Source organism: Mugil cephalus, chromosome 22, assembly GCF_022458985.1.
Source record: "Mugil cephalus isolate CIBA_MC_2020 chromosome 22, CIBA_Mcephalus_1.1, whole genome shotgun sequence".
Classification (NCBI taxonomy): Eukaryota; Metazoa; Chordata; class Actinopteri; order Mugiliformes; family Mugilidae; genus Mugil; species Mugil cephalus.
In genome coordinates, this window is record NC_061791.1 from 1,216,074 (window position 1) to 1,232,027 (window position 15,954).

The following is a 15,954-nucleotide window of genomic DNA, read 5'->3' on the forward strand; positions in this document are numbered from 1 at the left end:
CTTCGCAGTGTTAATATGTTTGTTTCTGTAAAGTCTCTTAAAAAGTCTCTTCACTGAAACAAACACGGGAGCATTTTTCATCTTAATTATAAGAAAGTGTTAGCAGCTAACAGGCTAACACAAAAAGGGTGATGTCATCATGTTTTGTTATGTCAAAGTTTAACTGGATATGTTAACAGACATTTCATTACAAATCTTTAGCTTAGCTCAGTGGTGGGGTGGTAATTACCGTTGGTGGTTTATTTTCACCCTGGGGGCGTGGCTTATTTGTTATTCTCTTCCATACACAGCTGCACATTCTCTATTTTTACTGTGATCAGAGAAAATAACCGGAGTTAAATGATTAATAATTGAACTCTTTATGTTTGAGATGGTTGTAAGTAAAACAAAAAACACAGCTGAAACAAAGATACATGTAGAGTTGTTTGAAGATGTTTTATTGAAGTCTTAAATTATTCAGGGGTGACAGTTAGGTCCTGGATCCATCATATTAGATTCATAGAACCTTGGTTACATTAGTAGCCAAGTGACAGTAAACGTCCAGTTGTTCTTGTTCCAGCTTTTTGTGGCTTTCAAAAATAAACAATCACAGTCATAGAATAAAAACTCTATAATACTTTTTGGGTTCTTCCCATCAGATTGATTCTTTTCTATCACAGTTACCAAAATTCCTAGTATCTCCAACCCCTACTGCTAATATTAAAGAGAGAAACTAGAATCTGAGGGTTTATTGTATTTTTTGTGTCCTTGAACTTTTGTGTCCCCAACAGTGTCAAAATCAAACCTTTCACTTTCCATTTACTTTCCATTCAGTTTCGTTTTGGCATTTGGGCATGAACTAACCTGCTGAGAAGGTCAGTTCATGCCACTCCCACCCCTATTACTCTATGTTGGTTTATAATTGTCACTGAAGCACATCACCACATTCCCACTGAGCTACATTCACACCACTTCACGTCCTCACAGTCGCTCTAAGAACAACTCAAAATGTTTAACGGATGCCTCAAGCGTGTCTTCATCTTCTTCAATTTGCTGTGTGCAGTAAGTGGAAACACTTCGAATCTTTAAACATGTTGAGGTTATAGTTTGAGAAGATGTAGGTTTAAAGGCTGAAAGTTATTATTGTTGAATATTGTTGAAGAGACATGATTAAAATCTGTAATGCTAAAAAAAAAATAATAAATAACAGGCAAAAAGTTAATTATTTGTGTTTAATAAAACACCTAAATAATAAACTTAAAATAAAAGTGAGGAGATGGAACTATTTTTGCTGTTCAGACCGGTTTAATGTTCATGTTGAGTAACTTCCAGTAAATGAGTCTGAAAAAGAGAAAGTGAAAGTCTGTCCATCGTCTCTGAGGCTCTAGTGTTTTCTACCACAACAAAGGAAAAATAATACTAAAAAAATATAAAAGGTCAGGCAATTTATACTTTTGACAGCTTTAGTTACTTTGTAAATCATAATGGATAATACTATTTACCCCAGGTGTATGATCCCACAGATACAGGTAAAACAGCTTCTCCGTTTATATGGGATTATGGACTATGGCTTCACATCAGCAGAGTATTACCCCAACTGAACTCAATGAGAGCACTGCTCAAGCTGTGGGTGGGGTAGCTTGCCTTGATTCTGACAACCTTTAATCCTGACGTCTGCCCCGCTTCCTCTCGTCCCCTGGAGCCACCAGTCAGGGAGGCTTCCTGCAGCTGAGTACGAGGTTGAGTCCCGTCAGTGGTGATGCTTTACCCCTAATGGATCTGTGCACTTGGTACGTGCCAGGTTCCAAATCCTTTTAGGAAAGGTGTCGAGTGAGCCGCACCCAGTGAACAATGCTTCTGTCCTTTGGTAAAATCCCTTAAAATCCTCGCATTGTAATCCAGAGTGTCTCCTTGACTCACTACAAAGACCAAGAAGTAGAAATCCAAAATGTGAAATCTTCGACTGATCAAATCTTCGGGAGTTGGCTCAGTCCACATGCAGCGTAGTCCGTGTCCGAGGTGAAATTTCAGTAATACACTTCTGCATTACATCTTTTATACTATTAATTCTGAGACACATCCTATCTCTACTACATCATCATGACTGACCATCACACCATCACCTTTGTCCAATAAGAGTTTAACACTCATGACTGACATTAGATCATTTTCTATACTTTTCCACTTGACGGCGTGTGGACATGCCCTGACCTGTCCCCAGGCCTGCTCTTCTTTCAGTTCCTCTTTTTACCCCTCTGCCTGACAGCTGTGCCCTGTTTTTCTTTTTCCGCTCCTGATTTCACAATCATTAGTTACATCTCTTCAACTATTATTCATCTTACATTCTGTGCATGATATGCATTCACTGAGAATCAACATAATAAATCAAAATCACTCAAGGTCATCAAAATCATTCTTCAAAAATCTACCAATTCAGGTTCCGACTGCACACATAGTACCATACTTTAGGCAGTCGGTTAACCGAGATCTCAACTCACTTGACACAGGGAAGAAATTACCAATGACCTGTCAGTATTTAAACCAGCTCCATCTTTGCCGATAAACACTTTAATGCTTGATTTAATGATTTCATCCGTCTAGACGGGTGAATGGGTCAGAGACGTCTCCACTAGTGCAAGCAAATACATTTTTCATCTCGCGCACCCTCTAGAGGCCGCTCGAGCATGAGATACTTTTCTAATTTTTTTCCCCATATCTTACTCCATATTCCTCCCCCACGCCCAAAACAAGCCCTGCTACACCTGTGTCTCACGCCATCTCCCCCTTGTGGCTAGATCCTGCTACTACTCCACCTCGCTCTATTCCTATTCTTGTGACCAACAGACACCACCACTATTAAATCAGCAAAGGTGTTATCTCTGAAAACTTGATATTGCTTCAACCAATCAACTTACCTCGAACCAGAGTTGCCCTTCTAGATGTGAGGCCTTTTTCTTTATCAAACAAATCATTAATTTGTCAGAACATTATTATGTATTTGTGTATTTGTGTATTATTATGTAGTCTTTCAACTTTTTACAACGAGTCTCTGGCCCAACCCATAAACATGGTCACACTCTAGATCTAGTTTTTACCTTTGGCATATCCACTCCCACCTTTGTTGAGGATTTAGGGATCTCAGATGCACCTTTGCAGAAAGGCAGAAGGAAAATGGAAAAAAGACGAGCTGCCGATCTCCTTCCGGATCCTAAGAAATTACTTACACAAATTTCAGGAAGCAGTCAAGTCAGCAAGAACCAAATACTTCTCCAATTTCATTCCCAATACTGCCCATAATCCAAAGATCTTATTCAACACCATAAACTCTATCATTTGTCCTTCTACAAACACCACCCTTGATGTATCCCCTGCTAAAGGGATTGAATTTTGTCAGTCTGTTTTGTTGTACTCTTCCTGTCTTATTTTGAAAAGATTTGTCTTCCTTGTGCTTGTTAGTATTACTTCCCCTCTTTGTTCCTTTTCCCGTCTTAGTTGATTAGTGATGTGTTTCACCTGTGTCTTGTTCCCCCTCTGTATTTAAGCCCACACCACTGATGATACTCTGCCAGATTGTCTTTGACCCTTGAGTCTTTGCTTTCCAGCTGTCTTATTATGTCCATTTTTGCCTGTTGTGTATGACCTCATCTGTTCTATGTTTTGGATTTTTTGCCTGCACCTACCTGCTTGTTGCCTTATCCTGCCTGCCCTGCCGTGTATGACCTGCTGCCTGGCTCTGATTAAAGATTTTTGGATTTTGGAATCTGTACTGTTGCTTCCTTTCTTTGCTACTGGGTTCATGCTTACCAGCCTCCTCACAGTGCAATCTGGCCATGACGGACCCAGCAGAGTGGCAGGCCTTCCGCCATGCTCTGGGGACCCTGGGAAAGTGCCTTTCTGCACTGGAATAGAAACTCTCCAGCCTGGGACCGGGGTTCAGTCATTTTCTGACCACTTACAAGCTTTGGCAGTTCAGACTAACCAGATCCTGGTTCGCCTAGATTCCGTGACTTTAGCAGCACCCAGTCCTGTCGACCCAACCCCTTCGACACTCAACCCAGCTCCATGGGACATGACTCTCCTTTTTGACATTGTGTTCTTTGACTTTTGAACTACAACCTGCAACCTTTGCTTCTGAACGCTCCAAGGTGGCATTTATGGTGACAACCCTCACAGGCAGAGCATGAGAATGGGCAACTGCTGAATGGGCTAAGCTCTCATCATGCTGTGACTCTCTGGCAGCCTTTTCAGCTGCTTTGGACAATTGGCCAAAGGCCGAGAGGCAGCTCATGCCCTTGGTAGTCTCCGCCAAGGTAGGAGCCGTTTTTTTGACCACGCCATCCGTTTCCAAACACTAGCAGCCGAGAGCAGTTGGAATGATGAGGCTCTGGCAGATATGTTTTCCCTTAGTCTTTCTGTGACCATAAAGATGGAATCCCCAGAATTCAAATTTGATAAACAGGTCATCTCTCTCCCATCTACAATTAATTCAAAACGCTGCAGCCAGACTCCTGACAGGGTCTCAAAAGAGAGACCACATCACCCCTGTCATTGTCTCCCTTTGTTGCCTGCCAATTAAATTTTGAATTGATTTTAAACTTTTATTTGTATATAAATCCCAGAATGGAGCAACCCCCTCCTACCTGTCAGAACTTCTAACTCCTTACTCCCCTTCCAGGCCCCTCAAGTCCACTGACCAAGGGCGTTTAAAAGTTCCACGCTCTCTTCATAAACTCAGGGGTGACCGTGCTTTTGCGGTTGCTGTCTCCAGACTGTGGAACAGCACCCCCCCACTTGATTTTGTACAGCACTTTGGACAACCTCAGTTGTTTTTGAATGTGCTTCATAAATAAATTTGATTAATCGTGAAACTGTGTCCACAGATCTTTGGAGGTATGGTGATCTGCGGTATGGTGAAGATTAGCGGCAACGATGAGGTAAACAACTATGACAATGACAACAACAACAAAACTCAGTCCGTTCAGTCTCAGTATTCATTTAATTTTGCTTCTCAAGTCTTAAGAACAAGAAATCTGAAGAAAAAATAAGAGTTAGAATGTTTACACTGAAAATTAGGCCTGATGGAGCCGAACTATCCTTTAAATTAAAGGACCAGTATATGGGAAATAGTGACACCAAGTGGTGGAGTTGTGAACTGCAACAAACTGCAGCTCCCTGTTCAAATGCTGAGTTAATGTGATGTGACACTTCTCTCTGGAGTCTCTGTGGACGAGGCTCCATTCGGACATGAGGGTTTCATTCGAATTCTGGTTTTATTTGCCCCTGTGCAGATGGAGCTAGCGACTGGTTAGTTCAGGATCAAATCTGAAAGTACAGAGAAACAATTTATGGTGGTTCTACAGACAGTTCTTCATATAAGACATTGTTTACAAAAATTGCTAAAAATATGGTAATATATAGACAGTGAGGTAGTGGTTTATGCAAGATGACCAGCTATCGATGGGTAAGTTTAAGTTTTCTATTTAAGTGCATGGAAAATATCTATAAAGCCAAAAAAAAGTTTCATGCAGATTTATTATTTTGTGTTTTTGTTTGTTTGTTTTTGTCCGACCAGTTCTCTGAGGTCAGAGTCTTAGATCTGATCTGTTCTTGGGGGGCCGCCATCGCCATGACTGGCATCCCCTCCCTGGGAATCTATGCTGCCCTCTCCAAGAATATATGTGCACTAAAAACGGTACGGGCAAAAGCCAACAACAAATAAAGGGTGGATAGGAACAATTGAATCATTTTTTTTTCTTGTTGTTGTACAGTTTGCAGGTTTCATGGGGGCTGAAATGATCTTGATGCTGATCCTTGGCTTCCATATGTCCACCAAAGGAAACGAGGTCTTTCTAAACCATCACTGGTTCTTGACTACGACTGTCTGAGTCTGTCTTGATGCTGATTTATTCTTCCTCTTTGGTCTGTGATGCTTATGCTGTTTTATTTTCTCTCCTTGTAGATGAAAGAAGTCGTTTACATCACCTACAGAGACTATGTAGACTATTTCATGGAAGACGAGCGTTCAAGGAGGTTTCTCACGATCCTCCAGGAATCTGTAAATGTTCCTTTTACCCTCTGGAGTTCACCTTCAATCAATCATATGTTACATTGATTAATGACAGCAGCTCATATTTTTGTTGAAAATCATTTCCACCTGTTGAAAGTCACTCTCTTATGTTCTTCCAGGGCAAATGCTGTGGGTTTATGGGAGCTGAGGACTGGGGACATAACATCCCTTGGTCCTGTGCCTGCTATGGCAGCTCAAAATGCACATCCAGGCCTTATGTGAGTTTAATAAAATAAAACTTGAACAATGCCATATTCAGAAGGCAGTCAGGGAGCCTCATGTTCATGCCATGTTTTCATGATTAAAGGTACTAGAACTATTAGGGAGATTTTCCATTCATGGTTTAAAAGTGATCCTAAATACCCTAAAAACACTCCCACTCTGGGAACTCTGCATTGGTGAATTTAACTGCAAAACTATACAACTCCAAATTGACATTTCCTGCCATTGTTGAACTCCACTGTCGAGGCAACAGCCTAAATAATTAAAAAACAAAAATAAAAACGTCAAACTTCATCCTTTTCATTTCCAAACTTGGATATAAACTGTTGGATGTTGGTGTTTGACAGATAATACACAGCAGACTGTTGATTTTGTTTTCATGCAGGGAACAACTGGCCCGTACCAGATCTACGCACAGGTATCCAACCAGTCAAAAGAGCAGCAAATCCAAACCCCCATCATAATAATAATAACTACTGTATTTTCTTCTGCAGGGCTGCATGGAGGGCATCTACCCGTACGTAGACATGGCCTTGAAGATGGCTGTTTACATGTTTATTGGATTTTCCGCCATTGCAGTAAGCGCCACTCTCATTCTTCTTTATTGTTGTTGTAGGCTAGCATGTCGCCTATGTTAGCATCAAGCCTCAAGAAGCCACAGAGAAACTACTTAGTGTTGGGTTTTAAGGGGTTAAGTAAGGCCTTGAGTCTGTTATATGACGCTGTGGAAAAACTGGATGTATGTTACTCTTGCTATCCCAACATATAAGAGATTAGGATACATGTCCCCCTGATATTTCACACGTTGGACACCAGTTAAAGCCGGTTTCGGCTACACATGGAAAATTATTGAATACATGAAAGGTTGCACGCCTCCTTTTGTCTATGGGCGGAGCCTACCTAGAACAAGAGCACTGTGTATGCTCAGATCAGGTCTTCCCCTCTTCTACCCTTAAGGTGGTTAGGTGGAAGCTTGGAGCTCACACACGTCAGCACAAAATGAATGAATAAATGAATGAATATCAGATTAAACACAATCACAACATAGCACTAGAACGACCGTTTGGGTTTTTCTTTTGGAAATAATTTTTAAAAAATGAATATACAGTAAGTGAGTCATCCTCCTGTTCATGAACACACTCAAATCACAAGGCTACTGTATAGTATACGGTAGTCAAATCAGCTGCATTTTCTGCTCTGACTTGGGAGACCAAAAAGCCCATTAAGTGCAAACAAAAGGTTGAGCAATGAGAGTGCTAATAAGACATGTGGGCTACATCATCTCCAGGTAGAACAACTGTAAAAAAGTGGTCATACCCTGTAATTCAATGAATGGTTGGAGTTACAGTAAAAAATAGACATGCCCAGGAGAAGGAGGGGGTCACTCCAGCCACTGGAACTTGTCCAGAAGACGGCAACCCTTCAGCTGGCTTTCAGCTTGAAGGGGAACTTTGAGTCGCTACAACTGTATAAAGATCCTGGGCTGAAGGAGAGGAAAATTTCCTCCTTCGACAATAGCAGTAATGTATTAATGTACAAATACCTTGTTACCGTAATGACTCCTGTAGGTGTAGCTAGCAAAGCAGTGTGGCTTGCAAGTTAAACACTAAATTGCTAGGCAACCTGAAACTGTCATCAAAGCTCTTCTAGGTTCTCTGTCATCCAGTTCATGGTTTATAGCCAAAAAGTGTTTAAAAAAGCAACTGGACTTGTTGAGTTTAGAGAAGAGGTTTCATCTCAGTTATCTTCTTCAGTTCAGTTCAAGGGACTGGAGGGAAGTTTCAGGTTTAACTAGAAACTCTGTGGGTAAAACCATGACAACGGCCAAAGTGAAATCTCAGACCAAACAGAAATACTTTGTTTTGCATGTTGTAGCAACCTGTGGCTAATGCTAACATTAGCTCAATAAAAAATATTACATAAATTTATGTCTATTATGCCCATTATATTTATCTATACCAAATGGTGAGGCAGCATTTATCTACTATGGCCCCCACGAGGGTCTTCCACACTGGGAGCGGGGTCCCTGAGTCCCTTTGGTCCGGCTGGCTTTTGTCTGTCGGGGTCGGGGGTCCTGGGTGCTGGTGCCCCCTGTGGCGACTCCTCCCAGTGTGGATGGAGTGTGTGGTATGGAGGGTGGGGGTGATTTGATTTGATTGTACGTCCATACATGACCGCACACGACATGTGTAGACTAATTGTTTCCAGAACTGCAACAAAACAGAAAAAAAAGAAAAACCCAAAAGTGAGAAGACGCTCACCTGAGAATCAATGGTGCAGTGTGAGAGGTTGAGGTAAATTGGCTCGTAACCTCTCGTACCACTGCTTTAGCAGCGCAATACACTCACGAGGGGCGACGGTTTGATTTTCATCCAACCATACGATTGCCGATCGGGAGGTGGTTGTGAGAGGTTAATTGCTGCTCGTTACCCCATGTATACTGCATGATACGGGATGCACAATTAAGCTGGAACTCGGCCCGATCCAAAAAATTCTCGCACAAGTGACAGCACGAGCATCGTCTCAAAAAGGGCCCAAACTCGCATATTCTTTTCCCAGATTTAGCTAGCTTGTCCTCTGTCCTCTTTAGGACAAAGGAACAAACAGTCCCTCACCCTCAACAATGATAATTAATTTTAGTATTAATTTAATTTGAAATACTGAACTGTGTTCACAGCTGCTGGGTCTGCTGATTTCCCTCTCCATGATCCACCAGATCCAACGCCCTGAAGGCTAAGCAGGAGAATATTCCATGGCCATGAAGGACTTCCAAAGAGGAGCCCTGTGACCTTTAACCTCTGCACTGTTACAGGAGGAACCAGCGGTCAAGACGTGACCTCATTAATTATCTTATTAGCTTTCGCAGTGTTAATGTGTGCGTGGCTGTAAAGTCTTTTAAAAAGTTTCTTCACTGAAACAAACACGGGAGCATTTTTCATCTCAATTATGATAAAGTGTTAGCAGCTAACAGGCTAACGTAAAAAGGGTGATCCCATCATGGTTTGTTACGTCAAAGTTTAACTAGATATGTTAACAGACATTTCATTACAAATCCTTAGCTTAGCTTCCTTAGCATTTCAGCTGAAATTAACTAAACTAATGTACTGCGTATTATTATTTTTCAAATAAAAAGTGAAATCTTAACGTTTCAAATGGTGAAATAATTTCAGCTGATTAACGGCTGGGGGGAGGAGGAGGAGGAGGAGGAGGACGTACGACCTGCTCCTCCTCCGCCTCCTGTTGTTTCCTTCTTTTTCTCACTTTTTGCTCCTCCTTTCTTCTTTGTCCCCCTCCTCATTCTTTTGAATGCGAAATGAATGTGGAAATGTAGCCTCCTCTTATTCACATCCATTAAAAAAGACACAAAGATCCATTTTATTCTGAGAAAGAAACTTTACACAACATAAAAAACAACAATTATTAGCCAATAATTGCAGATAAACCCTTTTTATTATAAATACAAAGGAGATGTATTCACTCCCTGTTGCATCAAAATGCATTAAGTACTAAACACATAGTTAAAGGGCATTGTTATGGCCTCGGTCATTTTGTGTTGCTGCTGTGTTCCTCCCTTCCCCAGGTTCTCCCTACCTGTTCCCCTACCACCTCATCGGGGAAATCCTCTCCACCTGGGCTGCAGCCTATATAAATGAGGTCTTCACAAGATGGCCACTCTCTCTTTTTCCTCCCTCCTGGATGCCTGATGCCACCTGGGCACCCCCAGCATTCTGCTTGGTTTTGTTATTTTGTTATCTTTTGACTGCACTTAATTTGTGTTTGTACAATACATTTTCACTTAACTGCACTAGTCGCTATGTGGTCCTCCCTCTTTTGTTATGCTCTTGGACGAGCGGGGCATAACATCATTTATTTGCTGTCAGAAAGGCTGCCTCTTGTATGGAGTTAAACCAGTGTTTTGTGTCCACTTACTTTTGGCCAGAGGTGAAGTTGCAGCAGATGACCACTAGATGTCAGCGCTGCCAAACTAAAACACATGGAAGAGAGTAATAAACAGGCCACGCCCCCATCTGGGTGAAAACAACCACCAGCGGTAAATACAGAACAGCAGATTTGAATTGGTTTAATCAACTCGGAGTCATTTCACCCAGGGTTGAGCGCGTGCACCACAACTATAAAAAGTCAGCATCAATGGAGCCCCGTTTCCACGGTTCACCATGGCAACGGGGAAGCGGAGGGCTACGAAGTGGAAATCCGTTCATACGGCAAGTTTCAACACGTTTTTAGAAATAAGTGCAACACCGCTGCGCTATCGGTGTGAAGCCTGTTAGCCTCATACGTACTCTTACTTTGAAAACGGCAACTTCCGGTCGCACAAAATGAAACAACGGGTGTTTTTTGTGTCTTCGAACGATTTTATTTTGTTTTTAGAAACAGAAAATGAAAATCAACAAGGAAACACTATGCAACGGGCCAAACAACCACATCAACCACATTTGCCAACTACTTGCTAATTCTGTAATTTTTTTATTTTGATTGCACTGTTTATTTTGCTAGTTAATAATCATGTTTATTTAATTTTAATCTAATCTTTTATCAGATTTTTCCTTGTTTTTTTTTTGTTTACTTTTATGTGCACGAAGCTACTAACAAACTGATTTCTCTCGTGGATCATTGAAGTCTGTCTAAGTCTAAGTTTGCGGCAAACACTTAATCATGATGATGCTAGCGTTAGCTAATGTCAGTCGTCAGAGTTGTTAGTTATGTTAAAAATTTATGCTGTGAAGTCAAAGTAGTGAATATTGATGCTGAACTAAAATGACGGGTAACGACGGAGCGCAGAGTTACGTTACTGCTGTATTTATGTCACGATTCATTAATCTAACATCGTGGAATTATTATGCTGTCATATATTGCGCGATGATTCAATGAGGCAAGAGTAAATGTCCGGTATGGCTACATACGGCTCCTATTTATTATTATTTTTTTCTATTTAACGTCGCCGATCATTGCTCATTGATCATTTCGCCCAATTTCTAGCTGATGAATGCTGATGGTTTAATGAGTCTGTCTGAAACTTTTTAGCTTCTTTTTTTATCACAGTTACCAAAATTCCCAGTATCGCCCACCACTACTGCTAATATTGAATATTTAAATGAGCATCTAGAATCTGTGGGTTTATTGTATTTTCAGGAGTGGAGAACTTTCGTGTCCCCAACAATATCAAAATCAGACCTACTCCCTCAGATTAAAGGACCTTGTGTTTGTTCAAACTTGTGGGAACTTCACTTTCCAAGTAGTTTCATTGACGTTGACGTTTTTGGCCCCATTCCTCTATGTTGGTTTAGAATTTCACTAAAACATGTCACCACAGTCTCACTGAACTACATTGACACCACTTCACCTCCTCACAGTCGCTCTGAGAACAACTCAAAATGGGAAAAGTTAACGGATGCCTCAAGTATGTCTTCATCTTCTTCAGTTCGCTGTTTGCAGTAAGTGGAAACACTTTTTATTTCACTTTTCTGTTATTTTATGTTTTTGTGTAAAAGAAAATCAGAAATGAATCTTTAAACACGTTGAGGTCAGGGTTAGGGGATGATGCTACTTGGGCTCAAGCCCCGGATGTTTTTGCCAAAGTCTTAAGTGTTTACAGTTGTGGGAAAAAAGCTCCACGCGGTACATGTTTATGTCTTGTACTGAAGATATCAAACTAATGCTGGAAAGGAGTGGACAGAGAAGCAAAAATGACTTCTGAACACAAGAGTTGAAGAAGAGATGAGTTTAGAAGAGAGGAGTGAAGAACAGAGCAGTAAAGACAGCAGAGGTGCCAGCATCAAATGTAAGATAATAAAATGAATTTCTTGTTTGTTTTTCCAGTTCTGAAGTTTATGAGAAGTCAATCAGGATTACATGCACTGCAAGATCATTTTTATTTGAATATAAGGCTTATGATCAGTTTTAACACCTTTTTTGTTTCATAATTAATTTTTTCAGCTGATGCAACACACCTCTTTGTGGAAACTTCTGGACAACACTTTTGTCTAGATAATGTCGGTATGTATTTTCTGCACAGCAATAAAAAAAACGAAAAGAAAAAAAAACACAAACAAAAGCCAGAACTTGGCGCGTACATCTTTCCTCCCTCTGGGCTAAGCCTCGGATCTCCCATAATCCATTTTAAAAGCACAATAAGAGCAGCTTCACTTGAAATGCCTTCACAGCATCGTACATGTCAGTGATCATGCGGTCACGTCCCTGGAGTTGAAGGTTCAAGATGTTGAGATGAGTTGTTAGGTCAGCCGGAAATGCCAACTCACATTTCTATTTCTCATCCCGCAAAAGTCTTTTCCTTTACTATCCATGAACTGACAAATTTCCTCACGTAGCTCAAAAACTCTGAGAACTTTTCCTCGGCTCAGCCAACGGACCTTTGTACGATAAGGAATGTCGGCAAACTCTGAATCTATTTCCTGCATAAAAGACTTAAATTGCCAGTGATTTCAACCTTTAGCTTGGATAAAGTTTACGGTTTGCGTTACAGTGCTCATTAAATGTTCCATTTTTAACACTTTACTACACAGCGTTTCCTGATGTATGATGCAGTGATATGCTGTCAACTCGCCAGTACAGTTCTCGTCCTGCATCTTTACCCGAATCCTCCCCACTAGCCCGCTTTTTTCACCGCACATCGCCGGTGCTCCATCTGTTGTAAATCCAACAAGTTTGTCCCAGGGCAGCTTCGTGTCTGCTACACTTTCACATACGTTTTCAAAAACGTCTTTTCCTGTCGTTGTTCCATGCATTGATTTAATGTCCAATATTTCCTCTGTAATGCACAAATTGGACTCCACTCCACGGATGAAGATGGCTGGCTGTGCAGTGTCCGTCACGTCAGTGCTTTCATCCACAGTAAGAGAGTATGCAATAAAGTCTTTGCTTCTTACAATCAACTGTTTTTCTTAAATCAGTGGCCATCTCACAAAACCTGATGTTTTGTCTCGAAGTGCCTTCTTAGATTTAACCCCATAATTACAGCCACATTAGCTCCTCAAATAAGACACAGGTTTACCGGCAATCTCAATATACATATATTCAGCCTCCCATCGATTTTGAAAGGCTCTGTTCAACTTTTCTTTTCTCCATTGTTCGGGGCTAGCTTTGACTTAACAGGGTCGTTTACAGCACCAGAAGCTTGACTTGATTGATGTGGGAATATTCCCGATTTCCTGACCTATTCAGCAGGGCAGCTGTTGCGCTGCATGATGGAATTTGTAGTTGTTATCAGCGCTTTATAATGCCGGGCCATTAAAAATAATTATGATAGATCTATATCACACTTAATTCCTCATATACTGAGCTTTAATCCTGAAACTGTGTCCACAGATCATCAGAGGTGTGTTGATCTATGGTGAAAGTTAGCAGCAGCGACAAGGTAAACAACAATGACAACTCCAAACTCCAAATGTGTCTATGAAGTCTCTTAAAAAGTTTCTTCACTAAAACAAACATGGGAGCATTTTTCATATCAGGCTAACGTAAAAAGAGTGATGTCATCATGGTTTGTTATGGATCAGATCCATGTGTCCATCAAACTTTAACTGGATTTGTTAACAGACATTTCATTACAAATCTTTAGCTTAGCTTATCTTAGCACAGCATTTTAGCCAAAATTAACTAAAAACTATTTTTTTAATCTTATCTGATTTATACAAATATTTTATTGTACATGCTGAAGACTCTTCTAATGTACCATTTATTATTGTTTTTCCAGTAAAGAGTGAAATCTTAACGTTTCAGATGGTGGAATAATTTCAGCTGATTAATGGCTGGAAGGAGGAGGTGTAGGAGGAGGAAGTACGACCTCCTCCTCCTCCTGTTGTTTCCTCCTTTGCACTTTTTTGTCTTTCTTCTTTTTCTCATTTCTGCTTCATCTTTCTTTTTTGTCCTCCGCTTCATTCTTTCTCCTCCTCCTCCCTCTTCCTTGACCTCCTTCTGCTCCTTCCCTTCATCAATCAGTTTCCTCTGAGGATCAATAGTTTTCAGTTGTTTGTTATGTAGGAAAATATGGATCAACATCAGCCTTTTGGGTTATATGTGTTTTAAAAGTAAAACAAAAAAAAATCATGGTTTGTTATGGATCAGATCCATGTGTCCATCCATCTTTAACTAGATATGTTAACAGACATTTCATTACAAATCTTTAGCTTAGCATTTTAGCTGAAATTAACTAAAAATTACGTGTTGAAGACTCTTCTTATGTACTGCTTATTTATGAAGTTTCCTTCATCTTTTTCTCACTTTTTGCTCCTCCTTTCTTCTTTGTCCCCCTCCTCATTCTTTTGAATGTGGAATGAATGTGGAAATGTAGCCTCTTATTCACATGCATTAAAAAAGAGCGTGTCCATGATATTTAAATATCACACAAAGATCCATTTTATTCTGAGAAAGAAACTTTACACAACATAAAAAAACAACAATTATTAGCCAACGAAAGCAGATAAACCCTTTTTAATAAAAATATAAAGGAGATGTATTCACCCACTGTTACATCAAAATGCATGAAGTAATAAACGTGTAGTTTAAGGTCATTTATTTGCTCTCAGAAAGTCAGAAAGGTGCCTCTTATATGGACTTAAATCAGTGTTTCGGTGTCCGCTTACTTACTTGTTCTTTGGCTAACAAGCCACATGGTTCATAAGTTTGAAGTTTAAAAAGAAAACTGTGTGGATAAAACCACCAACCCAGCCCTCAGCTACATGTCAGTATCTGGCCATTAATGGAATTAATTCAACCAGTTTCTGATGGTTTTACCCACAGCGTTTTTTTTAACTTCCCTCCAGTCTCTTAGAACTGAAGAAGCTACTCAGACGAAACATCTTCTCTAACCTCAGCAAGTTCACCTACTTTTTAAACTCTTTTTGAATAGTTGTTATTCAGAGTATAAGGCAGACGTTCCACGCCCATGTCGAGGGTTAATTCTCTGCAGCAAAGTCATGGTTTCTGAAGTAGCAACTAAAAATGTTCAAGTAATAAAGTGGAACTTAAAATGCTTCATGAGAGGACGGTGGGATCCTCGACTTCTGGTTTAATTTTTATAAACTGTGTGTTCACAGCTGCTGGGTCTGCTGATTTCCCTCTTCATGATCCACCAGATCAAACGCCATGACAGATCAGCAGGAGAATATTTCATAGCCATGAAGGACTTCCAAAGAGGAGCCCTGTGACCTTTAACCTCTGCAATATTACAGGAGGAACCAGTGGTCAAGACATGACCTCATTGCAGTGTTAATATGTGTGTGTCTGTAAAGTCTCTTAAAATTTTTTTTGAACTGAAACAAACACGGGAGCATTTTTTTATCTCAATTATAAGGAAGTGTTAGCAGCTAACAGGCTAACGTAAAAAGGGTGATGTCATCATGGTTTGTTATGGATCAGATCCATGTGTCCATCAAACTTTAACTGGATATGTTAACAGACATTTCATTACAAATCTGTAGCTTAGCTTAGCTTAGCTTAGCTTAGTATTCTAGCCAAAATTAACAAAAACTTGTATTTTCTGTTCTGATTCATACAAATATTTTATTATTTTGTACATGCTGAAGACTCTTGTACCGTGTATTATTATTTTTCAAATAAAAAAATCTTAACATTTCAAATGGTAAAATAATTTCAGCTGATTAATGGCTGGAAGGAAGAGGAGGAGGAGGAGGTGGTATGACCTGCTC

General features: G+C 40.3%; 1 protein-coding gene and 1 long non-coding RNA gene across 3 annotated transcripts; both read left to right on the forward strand.

Moving 5' to 3' along the window:
- The first annotated feature begins 40 nt into the window (after positions 1 to 40).
- Positions 41 to 15,881, forward strand: LOC124999951 (23 kDa integral membrane protein-like). 2 transcript variants are annotated; one of them, XM_047575204.1, is made up of 9 exons: positions 41 to 1,041; positions 4,860 to 4,913; positions 5,552 to 5,671; positions 5,748 to 5,822; positions 5,939 to 6,034; positions 6,166 to 6,264; positions 6,654 to 6,686; positions 6,763 to 6,846; positions 8,946 to 9,412. In XM_047575204.1, exons 1-9 carry the CDS (start codon positions 988 to 990, stop codon positions 9,003 to 9,005), a joined length of 675 nt encoding a protein of 224 aa, XP_047431160.1. In that variant the 5' UTR covers positions 41 to 987; the 3' UTR covers positions 9,006 to 9,412. The 2 variants fall into 2 exon arrangements, with proteins under 2 accessions (XP_047431160.1, XP_047431159.1); XM_047575203.1 differs by lacking the exons at positions 41 to 1,041; positions 8,946 to 9,412 and adding exons at positions 2,484 to 4,289; positions 15,343 to 15,881.
- On the forward strand, positions 11,640 to 13,269 carry LOC124999955. Its single transcript, XR_007111249.1, has 4 exons — positions 11,640 to 11,721; positions 11,932 to 12,068; positions 12,224 to 12,283; positions 13,094 to 13,269. It is a non-coding gene; the product is annotated as an uncharacterized LOC124999955 (long non-coding RNA).
- Positions 15,882 to 15,954: the final 73 nt, after the last annotated feature.